Source organism: Eumetopias jubatus, unplaced genomic scaffold (assembly GCF_037043125.1).
Source record: "Eumetopias jubatus isolate StellerSeaLion01/CBP00866 unplaced genomic scaffold, mEumJub1_p1.0 scaffold_9, whole genome shotgun sequence".
Taxonomy (NCBI): Eukaryota; Metazoa; Chordata; class Mammalia; order Carnivora; family Otariidae; genus Eumetopias; species Eumetopias jubatus.
Window position 1 is genome coordinate 2,543,486 of NW_028274815.1, and position 19,720 is coordinate 2,563,205.

Here is a 19,720-nt window from a genome sequence, read left to right on the forward strand (position 1 = left end):
AACCCCCATGCTGTCTCTCTCTCAAATAAATTAATCTTTAAAAAATAAAAATTTAAAAAGGACACATTTGCAAAGTAACACCCACGGAGAACTACCTTGTTCAGCGAGCAGCTATCTCTCTTTCTAAAGTGATAACCACACAAAGCTGACAGCAGAGCAAGAGCTGTTCTGGGAAGACCAACATTTGTGCTCCCTGGAAGATTCTGGTCTCAGAGCCCTAAAGGTGGTGACTGTACGAAGGATCCATCCTCTCCCACATTCACCTTGGATGAGCTACCCGACCACGTGGGAGTGCCGCCCTCAGGAGGAGCCTCCCCCACTTCCCCGCTAGGTGCGGACACAGCCCGGGTCGCCCCTTACCATCCTCCTGCTGCCCGCGCACGTTCCTATCCTAAAACTCAGTTTACTGAATCGTCTAAGACTTGAGTTTCCTCCATGCCTTGGACACACATTCCCAAGGCCCACGTCGAGGTGATGAAAGGAATTTTAACACGAGGTTTTTAATCCAGTTTAAAAAATCCTTAAAACAATCTGCCCTTCAAAACATGAAACTGATTTGGGATTTTTCTATTATTGTAACAAATTAGGCAAAACTGTACCTCAGAATTGTTGAAGGAAAAGATAATATACTAATCTTCCTATTAAAACCAAAAAACTTGGGCACCTGGGTGGCTCGGTTGGTGAAGCGTCTGCCTTCGGCTCAGGTCATGATCCTGGAGTCCCGGGATCGAGTCCCGCACCGGGCTCCCTGCTCGGCGGGGAGTCTGCTTCTCGCTCTGACCCTCCCTCCTCTCATGTGCTCTGCCATTCTCTGTCTCAAACAAATAAATAAAATCTTTAAAAAATAAGTAAATAAATAAAACCAAAACCTTGGTTGTAGAAGAGTTAAGAGGGAAATCAAACTAGAAATCTCAGGGAACACCAACGCAAGTAAAATATAAATTCGTTACATACATGTACAACCATGACCGTGATGAACGAGACCTGACAGCCAAGAGTATAAAATTAAGGCAGCGACTTTATTTTGAACAAGAAAGTGGCAGGAGCAGCTCCGAGCACCCCCCCCCCCCCACTACCAGGAGAGACTTCGCCTCCGACGGCACTCCCCACCCAGCTCCGGGAGAACAGAGTCTTCGTCCGGCCGGTCCCCGTGTCTCCCTGACACCTGTCCCGGGGCACGCCCCGCGCGGGCCCGCGTCTGCTTGCAGCCGAAGGGCGGGGTCGGGACGGCGCAGCCCCGCACTCACACACTCGGGGCGAGGACCCTCGTTCGGGCTGATCTCCAATTGGGTAAAACGAACGTGGTCTGCCCCCGGTCCCAGAGCGGCTCCCACGCGAAAACCACTCTTGTAATAAAGCTCTTCCAGTACACACGCGGCCAACGCCCCGTGCCAAGGACGCTCAGGCAGCCCCACGCCCGCCACGTGCAGGAGGAGCCACGACGCGCTCCGCTGGGATCCAGGACGCTCCCGAGGGCGAGGCTCGAGCCCGGAGCCCGAGCGCCGCTAGGCTGTCTGCGCCAAGGACGCCACGTACCGCCCGCGAGCCTCCACATGGTCGGCGGGCCGGCTGTACGCCGTCCACACGGGGTCGCCCACAAACAGCCGCATGGCCTTCACGTAGTCCTGGAGAACACACACGCGGGGCGTGAACCCGCAGGCGCGGGGGCCGGCGGCGGGGCCAGGGGCCCTCGCGCCCACACAGCTACGCCTCCGCCGCGGGGCTGCGCTGAGCCCCCTCCGTGAGCCGCCGCCCGCGCCCGGCCGCCCGGCTGTGGCCTTCGTACCGCCCCCCCGCACGGCCCCCGGGACGCCCCGCACGCCCCCCGCACGCCCCCCGCACGGCCCCCCGGGACGCCCCGCACGCCCCCCGCACGGCCCCCGCACGCCCCCCCGGGACGCCCCGCACGCCCCCCGCACGGCCCCCGGGACGCCCCGCACGCCCCCCGCACGCCCCCCGGGACGCCCCGCACGCCCCCCGCACGCCCCCCGGGACGCCCCGCACGCCCCCCGCACGCCCCCCGGGACGCCCCGCACGCCCCCCGCACGCCCCCCGGGACGCCCCGCACGCCCCCCGCACGCCCCCCGCACGCCCCCCGGGACGCCCCGCACGCCCCCCGCACGCCCCCCCGGGACGCCCCGCACGCCCCCCGCACGCCCCCCGCACGCCCCCCGGGATGCCCCGCACGCCCCCGCACGCCCCCCGCACGCCCCCCGGGACGCCCCGCACGCCCCCCGCACGCCCCCCCGGGACGCCCCGCACGCCCCCCGCACGGCCCCCGGGACGCCCCGCACGCCCCCCGCACGCCCCCCGGGACGCCCCGCACGCCCCCCGCACGCCCCCCGGGACGCCCCGCACGCCCCCCACACGCCCCCCGCACGGCCCCCGGGACGCCCCGCACGCCCCCCCGGGACGCCCCGCACGCCCCCCGCACGCCCCCCCGGGACGCCCCGCACGCCCCCCGCACGGCCCCCGGGACGCCCCGCACGCCCCCCGCACGCCCCCCGGGACGCCCCGCACGCCCCCCGCACGCCCCCCGCACGGCCCCCGGGACGCCCCGCACGCCCCCCGCACGCCCCCCGGGACGCCCCGCACGCCCCCCGCACGCCCCCCGGGACGCCCCGCACGCCCCCCGCACGCCCCCCGCACGGCCCCCGGGACGCCCCGCACGCCCCCCCGGGACGCCCCGCACGCCCCCCGCACGCCCCCCCGGGACGCCCCGCACGCCCCCCGCACGGCCCCCGGGACGCCCCGCACGCCCCCCGCACGCCCCCCGGGACGCCCCGCACGCCCCCCGCACGCCCCCCGCACGGCCCCCGGGACGCCCCGCACGCCCCCCCGGGACGCCCCGCACGCCCCCCGCACGCCCCCCCGGGACGCCCCGCACGCCCGACGTCGGGCACGCCCCCCGGGACGCAACGGAGGGGCTCCGGGGGGGCCCCCGCGCTCCGACGCCCGCGCACGCGCCGCCTCAACCCGAGACACGGCCGTACCCTCTCGTCCAGCGTGAAGCGGTGATAGATCCCCGCGGGAAGAGTTATCAGGTCCCCTTTCTGCACGGAAATGCGGATCCACTTGTCGTCCTTGTCGCGCACGTCGAAGTACCCGCCGCCGTCCAGGACGTAGCGGATCTCATCGTCCAGGTGCAGGTGCTCCTCATAGAACATCTTCGTCTGGGGAAGGCGGACACGGATTCAGGCCGCGGGTCCGAGCCCCGCCCGGGCGCCCCAGACGAAGGCGGTGCGGCGCTCTCGCCAGCGGGAAAGGGGACAAGGACCCGGAGGCGGGGGCTCGAGCCGTCGAAGCGCGTCAGACCAGCAGCGGCACGGCACGTCCGGGCGCCGGCCACACCGCAGCTCCCCACACGGAACGCCTCGGGGCCACGGCTCCTCCCCCGCGGCCCTCGAGCGAAGGCGCACGGACAGGCGGGCGCTCGCCCTCACACGGCTCAGGGGCGCAGTCGACTCCCACGCACGTCCGGACTCCTCCCCTCCGCCGCGCACGGCAGTCTCACGCGCCTCGCACGCGCCTTACGCAAGTGCGCGGTCGTCACGGGCCTTACACATGTGCGCGCGGTGGTCACGCGCCTTACGTGCACACGCAGTCATCACGCGCCACGCACGCCCGGTCGTCATGCGCCCCACGTGCGCGCAGTCGTCACGCACCTTACACGCGCGCGCAGACAGGTGCCTCACACGCATGCGCGGTCATCATGCACCTTACGCACGTACACGGTTGTCACACGCCTTACGTGCGCATGCAGCCGTCATGTGCCTCAAACGCATGCGCGGTCATCACGTGCCTCACACATACACACAGCCATCACACAGATCACACCAGGTCGGAAGCCACGTGTACGTGTGAGCAAGGCAGTCACCATTTCCATAAACAAACACCTTCCATTTGTTCAAATCTCTTCTCTTTCAAAAAAGTCCTTATCCCCCTAAAATTGATAATCAAATTGTTCAAATATGGAGAATAGTTGAAAGAATTTTACAGTAAGCACCCCTGTACCCTTACCAAGATGACATCATCGAACTGTCTCTCCTCGCACTGTTAGTATCTCCCCAGCTCTCTGTCCCCCATGCAGGTGTGTTTGAAGCTTTCCTTATTTAATGTTTACGCATTTCTGGAAAATCATTAAATATTTGGAAAATCGCCACTTACACTAAGAGCAGCGCCTTAACACCCGTCTTGAATGCTGGCAGGCTGTGGTGACGCAGGTGTCACGGCCCCCAGGAGGGGAACGATCCAGCCAATGACGTTTGCATTACTCATGCACCCAGCAATCCCCTTCCCGGAACTGACCCTGAAGATTCGCCTCCGACAACATAAATATAAATTTGCACAAGGTTACTCTCTGCTGTAGTGTAAAACACTGGAAAGAACTCAGATGCCCAAACACCAGAGAGGGGCAGAATATTGAGGTCTACGAGCACCGTCATAACAAGATGCTGAATACAACCACTGCCGACGGGCAGACGGTGGGAACAGTGCAGTAAAGACGGGGAAAGGGGATGGCCCTTCTGGCAAAGCTGAGATTTTACAACTTTGTTGTGTTTTACGTAATCATAAATAGGATAAGAGAAGCGTGGGAAGGAAAACTTACTGACCTGAGTAACTTGTGACCGTATCACTTCACCCCGTCCTCAGTCTGAGAGAAAGACGTGCAAAGCGCCCTCATACCCCACTCAGCAGGGCTGCCCTCTGCGATGGACGGGTATAGCAGCCAGGCTGAAACTACTGCATGTGTGCTGAGGGAAATCAGTCCGTATGTGGACGCGACAGGGGGGTCCTCACGGTGGGACAAGAGAGAGGCAAGCACTGAATGCGGGAGGGTGAGAAAAAGTCCTGTGGAGTTGACTGGAATGAGAGGCATCAGCTCAAACCAACGATGTCTCTCGCTCTCACAGACACAGAATTCACTGCCCCATCCGCTTAAAGGACCTGGGGCAATGACCCCTGAGTAGCAACGAGGACTCCCATCTGGGTTTCCAAGTACCAGTGACAGGTACCAGGAAGAGGGGCTGATTCCAGGGCGAGGTCAGGGGAACTGGAGGCTCCTGGCACAGGTGGATTCAGCAAGTAAAGAGGTGCTCAGGAAAATGGTGGGGATCTGCCAAAAGGGCAGGAACCACTTAGAAAGGCTCCTACTTGCTAAGTCTGGGGCAATCCGAACATCAAAATCACTCACCGGCCTGTAATCCATGCATGCCATGATTCAAGTAAGACTCTATGAGTCCACACTGATGTAAGCAGAAGGAACGGGCAGCTTTTCCTTACAGACAGAGGCTAATTCAATACTAGATGATAGTTAGAAGGTCACCATTTCTACCCTCCTGATAGTGGTGACTGATTCAGGCAGGAACCATCAAGACTTACTACAAACACCGAGTGAAAGTTTGAGAAGAAACAGGGTGTTTACAGACTCAAAGTAACGCTTCACAAATTTCTTACTAGTTATGAGGGGGAAATGGTAACTTCACAATGAAGAACCCAATAAACACGAACTTAACCAAGTTTCCTATCAACCAGGAAGGGTCCTCTGCCACCACACGCCTCCCAACGGGGTGCGCTGAGCCGACACAACACCTTCTATGTGTAGGATTCCTGCCAAAAATGCATCACTTGAATTCAATCATGAGGACACCTAACAAACATAACATATTAGACAGTAAAGGTTTGTTTCAGAGAAACAAGAGAGAGAAGCCTGTATCAGCAGCAAGGGAGTTTTCTTCCAGGAGAAAAGCTCTTCTAGAGGACTAGGGTGAGGAGAGAATATAATTACTAACATGACCAGCCCATGAGCTGCTTCCATGTAATAAGACAAAGCACTGCTGGGGCGCCTAGGTGGCTCAGTCAGTTGAATGTCCAACTCTTGATTGTGGCTCAGGTCATGATCCTGGGTTGTGAGATCGAGCCCCGCATAGGGTTCTGCACTTACTGTGGAGCCTGCTTAAGATTCTCTCTCTCCCTCTCCCCATTCTCTCTCTTTCTCTTATGCGTGTGCGCCTGTGTGCATTAAAAAAAAGTAAAGAATGAAAATTAAATTAAAAAAAAAGACAAAAGCGCTGCTAAGAAGATGGGTAATCTAAAATTCATGGCAAAGCACACCATTTAAATCTGAGAGAATTCATGACCCGTTAGGGCATTTGGTGAGAAATGACTTCATCCTGTAAGGTACTGTAACACTCATGCTCTGACTGGCAAGAATAATTTGACAGCAATGACACCATGCGTGTATGTTTGCAGTGTCCCTGTTCTCGTGCTGCTTTTGTTCTTAGTTCAATGTGTTGGTACACCTGCCTGTTTCTTTTCTCCGAAACACACACAGAAGACATTCAAGCTGATGGAACAGTCTGGGTGACTTTCCCTAGATCCATCAGAAGACTGAGGTCACAGGATAAAATGCTACCCTTAGCTTGGAGAGGTGGACGCAGAGCCTCCTGGAGCAGGTAAACTGATACAACATACAAGTGGTCATCCTGGCAAACTGCAGCAGGCTGAGTGTGCACCAGCTTGAAAGTGAAAAACTCCTGGGAGCCCAGTATTAAGGGAGCCCCACAGTTCTGTGGCTTTTATATCTAGAAACACCACCAGGTTCTCATGATGAAGATCCCAGAAATAGCCTTTCACGTTACAGGCAATGGGAGGGGAAAAGTAGCCATTTTTAAATACTCAGAGAACATCCTGCATACCAAAGGCCAGTACACCCAGGAAAACAACTGTACCAGAGCCTTATCTGACTTGCAAGAAGGCCACCTCCAGCCCCCTCCAGCCTCAAGGGAGAATGAAAAGGCCACAACAGAAGAACTAAGCCCACTAAAAACTAGACGGAATCATGAAATCACAAAGCACTTTTCCTCCCCAACAGCTTACCGCACAACAGGGCTTCAGAAGAATAATAGTGACTTAAAGCTTTGGAAGAACCATGAGACACAGAATCTATGTGAGGAAGGGTGCTTGGAGAAACAAAGACCCCAGGGGAGAAGAAAAACAAGGAAACTAGAAGAAACCAAACCCCTGGCACCAGCAACAGCAAACAGGACTCCCACCCAGGAAACACAAACCCTCACACTAAAGGCCGACTTGCCTTGGTTCCTCTTAACAGACACTACACTCCGGCTTTAGCCAAAAATAACAGGGCATGCTAAAAGTTAAGAAAAAAATCCATCTCCAGAGACAAAGCAAGCATGAGAACCAGACAGGGATGTGACACACATTTCGGAAACTGAAGCCCAAGTTTACATAGCTAGTAAGTACTGGAGCCAGAATTTAAAGATTTTATTTCTTTATTTGACAGACAGAGACCACAAGCAGGGGGAGCAGCAGGAAGAGGGAGAGGGAGAAGCAGGCTCCCCACTGAGCAGGGAGCCCAATACGGGGCTCAATCCCAGGACCCTGGGATCATGACCTGAGCTGAAGGCAGACAATTAAGCGATTGAGCTACCTAGGTGCCCCGAGAATCCCACTTTAAAATAAAGACACAAATAGGTTAAAAGCTAACTTGGAGAAAGATACACCATGTTAACAGTAATCAAAAGACAGCTCAGAGAGCTATATTAATTTCAGACAACACAGACTTCAGAACAAGGAAAATCATCAGGGATAAAGATGGATACCATGTAATGACAAAACAGTCAAATCTCTAAGAGGACATGACAATCCTGAACATATATGCGCCTAACAACAAACATCAAAATACACAAGGCAAAACCAACAGAATGAGAAGAACACACGATCCACTATTTTAGTTGGAGATTTCAACACCACCCATCAATAAACAACAAGTTCAGCTTGCACAAAATCAGAAAGGAAGAGTTGTTGAATAGCACCACCAATTCATAGAATGAGTCAACCAACAACAGCAGAATACACATTCTTCTCAGGCTCACATGGTGCATTCATGAAGATAAACTATGTTGTGGCCCATTAAAACTGCCTCAATATATTTACAAGGATTCAAGTCTTACAAAATATATTCTCTGATTACAGTGGAATTAAATTGGAAGGCCATAAAAGAAAAGTCTCTGGAAAAGTCCCCATATAATTAGAAACTAACACATATCAAAAAACCCACATGGGTCAAAGAAGAAATCAAAAAAATTAATTTGGAGGTATTTTGAACTGAATGAAAATGAAAATCATTCAAAATTTGTGTGATGCCACTAAAGCAGTACTTAGGGAAAATCTACAGCACTAAATACCTATGTTAAAAAAGAAGGCTGCAAGTCCATGACCTCAGCAACCATGTTAAGAAATTAGAAAAAGGATGGCTCAGTCAGTTGAATGTCCAACTCTTGATTTCAGCTCAGGTTGTGATCTCAGGGTCGTGAGATGGAGCCCCATGTCTGGCTTCCTGCTCAGTAGGGAGTCTACTTGGGATTCTCTCTTCCTTGCCCTCTGCCCTTCCTCCCCCCACTTGCATGCTCTCTCAAATAAATAATTAAATCTTAAAAAAAAAAGAAAGAAAAAACAAAGAAGCTTGTGTTTAATAAGAGTGAATATAACAATTCCCCTCTTCAAAGAATTCAGAGTTGCCTTACCTTTTCTTCATAATTTGGTAGTTTATCCTTGCATATGGTTATTATGTCCATCCAGGAATAGTTTCTCTCTTTTCGGATCTTTTCTAATTCTGGATCATTCTCATATTTGTCAGCATCCAACTATGAGAGTTTAAACAACAACAAAAAGGAGGTCACAGGAATGCAAGGAAACAAAGAAATGGTTCTCTTTCTGGATCTCCAACATGATTATACTCCAAATTTATCATCCAGTCCTCTGTCAATTGCAAACTAACCTTCCTTCCCCTCTTTTCCCTATTTCTCCCGAGGGTTTCCCAATTCTCCATTATAGCTAAGGAGAGTGCAGCTGTACTTAATTCTTGACTCCCTTCTCCCCAGCAGTTCTTCCTGGGGGATTCTACATCCCCATTCAAGTCCCACTGCTAGGAGCCCAGGTGAAACATCCATGGCCAAGCCTGTCCAAGGTCACCAACCCCACCTCCTCCCCAGTCCTGTTCCTCCAGCACCAATCCTCTGCAGGTCTAACTGATCCCTCTATGGCATCTCTTTGGTCAGCTGTTTCCCTTGGTTGAAATGACTGATGCTCTGGAAGCCTACAAATAAAACCCAAGTTCATTACACTGGTATGAGAGGCCTTCCATCATGTGGCCCCAGTTGCCTTTTCTACTCCTCTGTCCCTATCACCTATTTTTTTAAAAGAAATCTACATTCTAAACCAAACAGGATTATTTGCTACTCTCCAAAAGATGCCTCACATCCCCACATCCTTGCTCCTGACAGCTTCCTACACCTAGAAATCTCCTTCGTTATTTTCATTTATCACAACCCTATCTATTCTTCAAGGTCCCATTCTAACACGTTTGTCATGAAGCACACCCCTAGGACCCCAGCCAGCGTTATCTGCACTCCTACTTCAAACTATTGGCAATGAATTTAGCATATCTTGCATTATGTTGCGATAAAATGCACATTTTATCACAACTACTGAACAGCAAACTCCAAAATATCTTAAAATACTGATCAACACACTAAGTTCTACAAAGATGACTCCCAAAATTATCAAATCCACCTCATGATATGCACTGTACTGCTCAACACTAAAACAATCTAACTTCAAATTATGTGTATGAGACAGAGCTTTTTATCACTCTGCTGTGTCACTGATACCAGATATGAAAAAATGCTCCATTTGTTCCCACTGACCAAGAAGTTATTACGAAGGAAGTATATAAAAATACAAAGGACACGAAAACCACACAATAAACATTATTTACTTATTTAAGTATACTCCATGCCCAACATGGGGCTTGAACTCATGATCCTGAGACCAAGAGTTGGATGCTCTACCGACTGGGCCAGCCGGGCACCCCTAAACATAATTTAATTTTGATAGCCCTTTGACTTATCCAGAGCAGAACTAGAAGGTAGGAGGAACTGGGTCTGACCCCATGGAATAACTAAAAGATGCCTTTTAAAATGTCGTATTTTATCCTTTGGATACATTCACAAGTTGAACAGTATCTTACTCTTCCTCTTAAACTGTAAAAAGCAGAATGAAACCCCCAAAGGGCCGTAACTTGACCCTTCTAATAGTTTAGATTGCAGATAAATTAGTTTTATGATAAAACAAAATTTATTTCCCTGTCATAACAGACATTATATACCATTTGATTGCCTCAAAGATGGTACTTTCCAGTACGTTAAGTGTTAAATCTTAGGCTAGTAAAAGATCAATAATCTGTAAAAATTAACACAGGCCCAAAATCTAAGTGTTTAGTAGAGAAGTCCTCTTAATTGGAAGAAGACTAGCCCTGGCTTCATTTCCGCCCACTGTGAACAAAAAGGAACCCTGTTTACAACGGAGCCAGGGGACCAGCAGGGGTAGCCCTTAACACCCAGCACTGCGGGTCAAGGGCTGACCCAAAAGGAAAAGCCCCACCCGGCAGGTGGATGCCACTTTACCACAGCAGGAGCAAGGAAGAGTTCCTCTGCCCAGCAACAGCCCAGCTAAGGAGAAGCCACTAGTCCAGCGGACTTGTTGTAACAGCCCACCCAATTCCACCCCCCATTTTTTAATGAAAGATTGTTCATTTATTAGAGGGACTTGCCTATGGTTTTTGCTGTGGTTTGCTTATACTGGATTGCAATTCTCTGCTATTCCTAAATAAACCCATTTTTGCTGATGAAATAACTGGCAGCTTTCTTTTTTTAAAAGACTTTATTTGAAAGAGAGAGACAGAGAGGGCACAAGCAGGGGCAGCGGGAGAGAGAGAAGCGGAGCCCCACTGAGCAGGGAGCCCACTGTGCGGCTCAATTCCAGGACCCTGGGATCATGACATGAGCGGAAGGCAGACGCTTCACCACTGAGCCACCCAGGCACCGGTGGCAGTTTTATCTAAAAAGTTAACACTGGGGGCGCCCGGCTGGTTCAGTCGGTAGAGTCTGCGGTGAGTTCAAGCCTCACGTTGGCTGTAGAGACTACTTAAAAATAAGGCAGGGGGAGGCAAGATGGCGAAGGAGTAGGAGACGTGGATTTCATCTGGTCTCAGGAATTCAGCTCAATAGGGATCAAACCATTCTGAACACCTACGAACTCAACAGGAGATCCAAGAAAAGAGTAGCAACAACTCTCTGAATAGAAAAGCAACCACTTTCTGGAAGGTAGGACGTGCGGAGAAGTGAATCCGAGGCGATATTCGGGAGGATAGACGGCGGGGCAGGAGGCCTCCGTGGGCCGCTTCTGGCAAGTGCTAGAGCCGCGGAGCACAAAATCGGAACTTTGAGAAGTCGGCTCCGCGGAGGGACGTCGCTCCAGTGGCTAAGCGGGGGGTGGAACCCTCGCGGGACAGTGGGGTCTCAGGACCCTCGGGGTCACAGAAAGACCGGGGGTGCCTGAGTGCGGCAGAGCTCCCAGGTACCGGAGCGGGGAAGCCGGCTGCAGAGACGGAGCCGAGGCGCGGGCTCTCAGCTCGGGGTGGCCATAAACTGTGATCCGCGGCCCAGTCGGGCCACTGCTCCTCCAGCAGGGACCCCACAAGCGGCAGAGCCGGGGAGACTCCCCTTCCTCCCCCAGGAGGAGCGGCGCGGGAGCGCACCGCAGGGATCTGCTGGGTTTGGAGACTCCACACGGGGTCGGGTGCCAGAGACAGAAACGCTCGGTCACAGGCCGGGTGAGCACGGAGTGCGGCCGGAGACCGGGGACACGGGAGTGACTGCTGTTCTCTGGGGGCGCACTGAGGAGCGGGGCCCCGAGTTCTCGGCTCCTCCGGGCAGAGATTGGGAGGCCACCATGTTCACCCTGGTCCTCCAAAGCTGTACCGAGAGCTTGCAGGGAACAAAAGCTCCCGAGAGCAAACCCGAGCAGCTTGCTTAGCCCGGACCGACAAGGGCGGGGCAATTCCGCCTCCGGCAAAGACACTTGGGAACCACGGCAACAGGCCCCTCCCCCAGAAGATCAGCACGAACAGCCAGCAAGCCAAGACCAAGTTTACCGATCAAGGAGAACGGGAGAACTCCAGCGCTAGGGGAATACTGCATATAGAATTCATGGCTTTTTTTACCATGATTCATTAGTGTTTCAAAGTAAATTTTTTAACTGTTTTTTTTAATTTTTCTTTTTCTCTTTTTCAACCAGTATCTTACCAATCCCTTTTTTAAAAATACATTTTTGTTTTTCATTTTTAGAGTCATATTCTATCCCTTCATGGTAGTTACCATTATTTTTGGCATATATATATAAGTAACTCTCTTTAAAATGTTGAGGTACAGTTTCTTCAAACAGATCAAAATATACACTAAATCACTAGTGTATGGCTTTGTTCTAGTCTCCTGCCTGATCACATTCTCTCCCTTTTTTTTTTTTAATCTTATTTCTTTTTTTAAACAACTTCTTACCTTATCAATTCCTTTTATAAAATCTTTTAAAATTTTCATCTTTACAGTCATATTCCATCCCTTCATTATTTCAACTCTTATTTTGTACATATATGTCTTTTTTCTTTAAAATTTTAGGAGGCACTTTCTTCTAACAAAACAAAATACACCCAAATTTTAGTGTGTGGCACTGATCTATGCACTAGCCTGATCATATTTGACCATATTCTGGTTTTTTTGTTTTGTTCTGTTTTTCTTTGTTTTTATCTTTTTCTTTTTTTTTTCTTCTCTTTCTTTTTTCTTTCTTTCCCTTTCTTTTCCCCTGGTTTCAGGTCTTTTCTGATTTGTTTAGAGTATATTTGCTGGGGACGTTGTTAACCTGTTAGCATTTTGTTCTCTCATTCATCTATTCTTCTCTGGACAAAATGACAAGATGGAAAAAATCAGCTCAGCAATAAGAACAAGCGGTAGTGCCCTCTGCCAGGGACCTACTCAATACGGACACTGGTACAATGTCGGACCTAGAGTTCAGAATCATGATTTTAAAGATACTAGCAGGGCTTGAAAAAAGCATGGAAGTTATTAGAGACACCCTTCCTGGAGAAATAAAAGAACTATAATTCAACCAAGTCGAAATCAAAAAGGCTATTAATGAGATGCAATAAAAAATGGGGGCACTAACTGCTAGGATAAATGAGACAGAAGAGAGAATTAGCGATGTAGAACACCAAATGATGGAATATAAAGAAGATGAGAAAAAGGGAGATAAACAACTAGTGGATCACAAGGGCAGAATTCGAGAGATAAGTAATACGATAAGACGAAACAATATTAGAATAATTGGGATCACAGAAGAAGAAGAGAGAGAGGGGCAGAAAGAATACTGGAGCAAATTATAGCAGAGAACTTCCCTAATGTGGGGAAGGAAACAAGCATCAAAATCCAGGAGGCACAGAGAACCCCTCTCAAAATCAATAAAAATAGGTCAACACCCCGACATCTAATAGTAAAACTTACGAGTCTCAGAGACAAAGAGAAAATCTTGAAAGCAGCTCGGGAGAAGAGATATGTAACCTATAATGGTAGAAACATTAGATTGGCAACAGACATATCCACAGAGACCTGGCAGGCCAGAAAGGACTGGCATGATACCTTCAGAGCACTAAACGAGAAAAATATACAGCCAAGAATACTATATCCAGCTAGGCTGTCATTGAAAATAGAAGGAGAGATAAAAAGCTTCCAGAACAAACAAAAACTAAAGGAATTTGCAAACATGAAACCAGCCCTACAAGAAATATTGAAAGGGGTCCCCTAAGCAAAGAGAGAGCCTAAAAGCAACATAGACCAGAAAGGAACACAGACAATATACAGTAACAGTCACCTTACAGGCAATACAATGGCACTGAATTCATATCTTTCAATAGTTACCCTGAACGTAAATGGGCTAAATGCCCCAATCAAAAGACACAGGCTATCAGATTGGATTAAAAAACAAGACCCATCAATATGCTGCCTGCAAGAGACTCATTTTAGACCCAAAGACACCCCCACATTGAAAGTGAGGGGGTGGAAAACCATTTACCATGTTAATGGACACCAAAGGAAAGCTGGGGTGGCAATCCTTCTATCACACAAATTAGATTTTAAAACAAAGACTGTAACAAGAGATGAGGAAGGACACTATATCCTACTTAAAGGGTCTATGCAACGAGAAGATCTAACAAGTGTAAATATCTATGCCCCTAACATAGGAGCAGCCAATTATATAAGGCAAATAATAACAAAAGCGAAGAAACACATTGAAAACAATACAATAATAGTGGGGGACTTTAACACCCCCCTCACTGAAATGGACAGAGCATCTAAGCAAAAGATCAACAAGGAAATAAGGACTTTAAATGACACACTGGACCAGATGGACTTCACAGACATATTCACAACATTCCACCCCAAAGCAATGGAATACATATTCTTCTCTAGTGCCCATGGAACATTCTCCAGAATAGATCACATCCTAGGTCACAAATCAGGTCTCAACCGGTACCAAAAGATTGGGATCATTCCCTGCATATTTTCAGACCACAATGCTTTGAAACTAGAACTCAATCACAAGAGGAAAGTCGGAAAGAACTCAAATACATGGAGGCTAAAGAGCATCCTATTAAAGAATGAATGGGTCAACCAGGAAATAAAAAAAGAATTAAAAAAATTCATGGAAACCAATGAAAATGAAAACACAACTATTCAAAATCTTTGGGATACAGCAAAGGCAGTCCTGAGAGGAAAGTATATAGCAATACAAGCCTTTCTCAAGAAACAAGAAAGGTCTCAAATACACAACCTAACCCTACACCTAAAGGAGCTGGAGAAAAAACGGTAAATAAAGCCTAAACCCAGCAGGAGAAGAGAAATAATAAAGATCAGAGCAGAAATCAAAGAAACAGAAACCAAAAGAACAGTAGAACAGATCAACGAAACTAGGAGCTGGTTCTTTGAAAGAATTAACAAGACCAATAAATCCCTAACCAGGCTTATCAAAAAGAAAAGAGAATGACCCATATCAACAAAATCATGAGCGAAAGAGGAGAGATCACAACCAACACCACGACACACAAACAATTATAAGAACATATTATGAGCAACTCTATGCCAGCAAATTAGATAACCTGGAAGAAATGGGTGCATTCCTAGAGATGTATCAACTACCAAAATTGAACCAGGAAGAAATAGAAAACCTGAACAGACCTATAACCACTAAGGAAATTGAAGCAGTCATCAAAAATCTCCCAAGAAACAAAAGCCCAGGGCCAGATGGCTTCCCAGGGGAATTCTATGAAACATTTAAAGAAGAATTAATACCTATTCTCCTGAAACTGTTCCAAAAAACAGAAACGGAAGGAAAACCCAAACTCGTTTTATGAGGCGCCATTACCTTGATCCCAAAACCAGACAAAGACCCCATCAAAAAGGAGAATTACAGACCAATATCCTTGATGAACATGGATGCAAAAATTCTCACCAAAATACTAGCCAATAGGATCCAACAGTACATTAAAAGGATTATTCACCACGACCAGGTGGGATTTATCCCTGGGTTGCAAAGTTGGTTCAACATCCGCAAATCAATCAACGTGATACAATACATTAACAAAAGAAAGAACAAGAATCATAGGATCCTCTCAATAGATGCAGAAAAAGCATTTGACAAAGTACAGCATCCTTTCTTGATCAAAACTCTTCAGAGTATAGGGATAGAGGGTACATACCTCAATATCATAAAAGCCATCTATGAAAAACCTACAGCGAATATCATTCTCAATGGGGAAAAGCTGAGAGCTTTCCCCCTGAGGTCAGGAACGTGGCAGGGATGTCCACTATCACCACTGCTATTCAACATAGTATTAGAAGTCCTAGCCACAGCAATCAGACAACAAAAAGAAATCAAAGGCATCCTAATCGGCAGGGAGGAAGTCAAACTCTCACTCTTTGCAGATGATATGATACTGTATGTGGAAAACCCAAAAGACTCCACCCCAAAACTGCTAGAACTCATACAGGAATTCAGTAAAGTGGCAGGATATAAAACCAATGCACAGAAATCAGTGGCATTCCTATACACCAACAAGACAGAAAAGAGACAAATCAAGGAGTCGATCCCATTTACAATTGCACCCAAAACCATAAGATACCTAGGAATAAATTTAACCAAAGAGGCAAAGGATCTGTACTCAGAAAACTATAAAATACTCATGAAAGAAATTGAAGAAGACACAAAGAAATGGAAAAACGTTCCATGCTCATGGTTTGGAAGAACCAACATTGTGAAGATGTCAATGCTACCTAGAGCAATCTACACATTCAATGCAATCCCCATCAAAATACCATCCACTTTTTTCCGAGAATTGGAACAAAGAATCCTAAAATTTGTATGGAACCAGAAGAGACCCCGAATACCCAGAGGAATCTTGAAAAAGAAAAGCAAAGCTGGCGGCATCACAATTCCGGACTTCCAGCTCTATTACAAAGCTGTCATCATCAAGACAGTATGGCAGTATGGTACTGGCTCAAAAACAGACACATAGATCAATGGAATAGAATAGAAAGCCTAGAAATGGACCCTCAACTCTATGGTCAACTCATCTTTGACAAAGCAGGAAAGAACATCCAATGGAAAAAAGACAGTCTCTTCAACAAATGGTGTTGGGAAAACTGGACAGCCACATGCAGAAGAATGAAACTGGACCACCTTCCTTACACCACACACAAAAATAGACTCCAAATGGTTGAAAGACCTAAACGTGAGACAGGAGTCCATCAAAATCCTAAAGGAGAACACAGGCAGCAACCTCGTCGACCTCAGCCGCAGCAACTTCTTCCTAGAAACATCGCCAAAGGCAAGGGAAGCCAGGGCAAAAATGAACTATTGGGATTTCATCAAGATAAAAAGCTTTTGCACAGGAAAAGAAACAGTCCACAAAACCAAAAGACAACCGACAGAACGGGAGAAAATATTTGCAAATGACATATCAGATAAAGGGCTAGTATCCAAAATCTATAAAGAACTTAACAAACTCAACACCCAAAGAACAAATAATCCAATCAAGAAATGGGCAGAGGACAGGAACAGACATTTTTCCAAAGAAGACATCCAAATGGCCAACAGACCCAAGAAAAAATGCTCAACAATGCTCGGCATCAGGGAAATCCAAATCAAAACCTCAATGAGATACCACCTCACACCAGTCAGAATGGCCAGAATTAACAAGTCAGGAAACGACAGATGTTGGTGGGGATGTGGAGAAAGGGGAACCCTCCTACACTGTTGGTGGGAATGCAAGCTGGTGCAGCCACTCTGGAAAACAGTATGGAGGTTCCTCAAACAGATGAAAATAGAGCTACCATACAATCCAGCAATTGCACTACCGGGTATCTACCCCAAAGATACAAATGTAGGGATCAGAAGGTGTACGTGCACCCCAATGTTTATAGCAGCAATGTCCACAATATCCAAACTGTGGAAAGAGCCAAGATGTCCATCGACAGATGAATGGATAAAGAAGAAGTGGTATATATACACAATGGAATATTATGCAGCCATCAAAAGGAATGAGATCTTGCCATTTGCACCGACGTGGATGGAACTGGAGGGTGTTATGCTGAGTGAAATAAGTCAGTCAGAGAAAGACATGTATCATATGACCTCACTGATATGAGGAATTCTTAATCTCAGGAAACAAACTGAGGGTTGCTGGAGTGGTGGGGGGTGGGAGGGATGGGGTGGCTGGGTGATAGACATTGGGGAGGGTATGTGCTATGGTGAGCGCTGTGAATTGTGCAAGACTGTTGAATCACAGATCTGTACCTCTGAAACAAATAATGCAACATATGTTAAAAAAAAAAAAGAAAAAGAAATAGCAGGAGGGCAAGAATGAAGGGGAGTAGGTCGGAGGGGGAGATGAACCATGAGAGAGGATGGACTCTGAAAAAGATACCTAGGAATAAATTTAACCAATTTATTGGTGGGGGATGGGTTAGCCTGGTGATGGGTATTAAGGAGGGCAAGTTCTGCGTGGAGCACTGGGTGTTATGCACAATCATGGAACACTACATCAAGAACTAATGATGTAATGTATGGTGATTAACAAAAAATTTAAAGATTAAAAAAAATAACGCAGGGGAAACCTTAAAGAAAAAAAGTTAACACTACTCAACCAGAGGCACCATGTTAAACTCCCGCTTCTCCTCTAAGAGGGACCAGATGAGGTCTAAAGAGCTGTTAGGCTGGAACATTCTCTGAGCCTGTCTCATGGGGGAAAAGCGCGGCTCCGCGCAAACCGAAGTTCACTGCGCTCTGGCCCCAGATGGAGCAAGCGCCTTGGGAGCGGACATCACAGCGGGCTCCGGCAGCGGGGGCCCTGCAGCCGGCGTGGGGGTGAGGGCGGTCCCACGCGAGGAGACCCTCACCGCGCACCCCTGCGCGCACCTCAGCCGGAGAGCGCACCTGCCGCCGCAGAGGAGGCCGGCGCACCGCAGGGCACCGCACAGGGCTCCTGGGGACGGTCTCCAAGATCTCCCGCCCCGCTCTCGCCCCGCATGGCCCACTAATAACGTGCCCGGCGTGACCCCAGCCGCGTCCTCCCGGGGCACCGCGTCAGAGCACACACCCCGGCCCAGAGCCCATCTGGGGCGCCCGACTCCCGCCCCCGCCCGTCTGCAGAGCCGGCGCTGGGCGGCCAGGCCGCAGACCACAACGCTGAGCATGCGCGCAGCGCCCGGAACGCCTAAAGCCGGGCAAGCGCAGTATGCCCCGGACGCCGACCCCCCGGCTCCCCGACTGAGCATGCGCACCGCCCCCAGGTGGCGGTTTCCCGGCGCCGCAGGCTCCGGGCGCCGCCGACCACCGACCCCCCTACTGAGCATGAGCAGCACCACTCCCCACCCCGCAACGCCGGCCCCGTCCCGGCCGCGGTCCCCCCTCGCTGCAAGTTGGGGTGTGCGGGGAGCACTGGGGACCCGATGGGGGCAGTGCCCCCGCTCCTGCGTACCTTCCAGTAAAGAACCCCGAGCTGGCGCAGCTGCTCCAGGCCGACCGGGCGGCTGGGCTCGGCGCGGTGGGGCCGCCTCGGGTCGTCGGCGGACTCGTCCATGTACCAGGCCTCCACCATGGCGGACCCGGGGCGCCGCGAGCACCCCCTGCACGCCCGCCCGGCCCCCGCCCCTGACCCTGGCCGGCGGCTACCGGAGGCGGTGGAGGAAGAGGGAGCGCGCAGCGCGGGGAGGGCCCTTATCCCGGGGCGGCCGGGTGGGGCGGGGCCGGCGCGCCCGGAGCGCCCCGGCGGGGGGAGGGGCGGCAGGCCGGGGGCGCAGGGGGCGGGACGGAGATGGGGAGCAACGGCGGGGAGGGGGGTCCAGAGGTCAATCTGGTGATTGACCGGGACAGTCTGGTGAAACAAGCAATATACTAACTTAAACAATTTATACTTTAGAGGACGGAAATTAAGTGCCACCAAAGAACCCACGCCACCCATGTGGGGCACAGCGTGCCTTCAGGGCAGGTCGCGTCACCACAGAGGACCCAGGTGTCGCTCAGGGTGGAATACCGGGTCCCCTCCTTTCCCCCCATCTTTGCAGTATCAACAGTCTGCTCTGCATCTCCCTTCACCATACGACGGGTTATGTTCTAGGGGAAGAAAAACAAGCCTGCCCTTCCCGTTCCTTGAATTGATCATCTGTTTAGCACATTAGGAAAAAAAAGGTTCATTTTTTCAAAGCAATCAACCAGCAAAGATGCGATCATCCCGCCATCCGGCACAGCCTCT

General features: G+C 50.2%; 1 protein-coding gene across 1 annotated transcript; it reads right to left on the reverse strand.

Moving 5' to 3' along the window:
• Positions 1 to 1,000: 1,000 nt before the first annotated feature.
• On the reverse strand, positions 1,001 to 19,171 carry ADI1 (acireductone dioxygenase 1). The gene is made up of 4 exons (XM_028099614.2): positions 18,947 to 19,171; positions 8,547 to 8,666; positions 2,994 to 3,173; positions 1,001 to 1,625 (listed from the first exon to the last, which is right to left on the reverse strand). Exons 1-4 carry the CDS (start codon positions 19,064 to 19,066, stop codon positions 1,506 to 1,508), a joined length of 540 nt encoding a protein of 179 aa, XP_027955415.1. The 5' UTR covers positions 19,067 to 19,171; the 3' UTR covers positions 1,001 to 1,505.
• Positions 19,172 to 19,720: the final 549 nt, after the last annotated feature.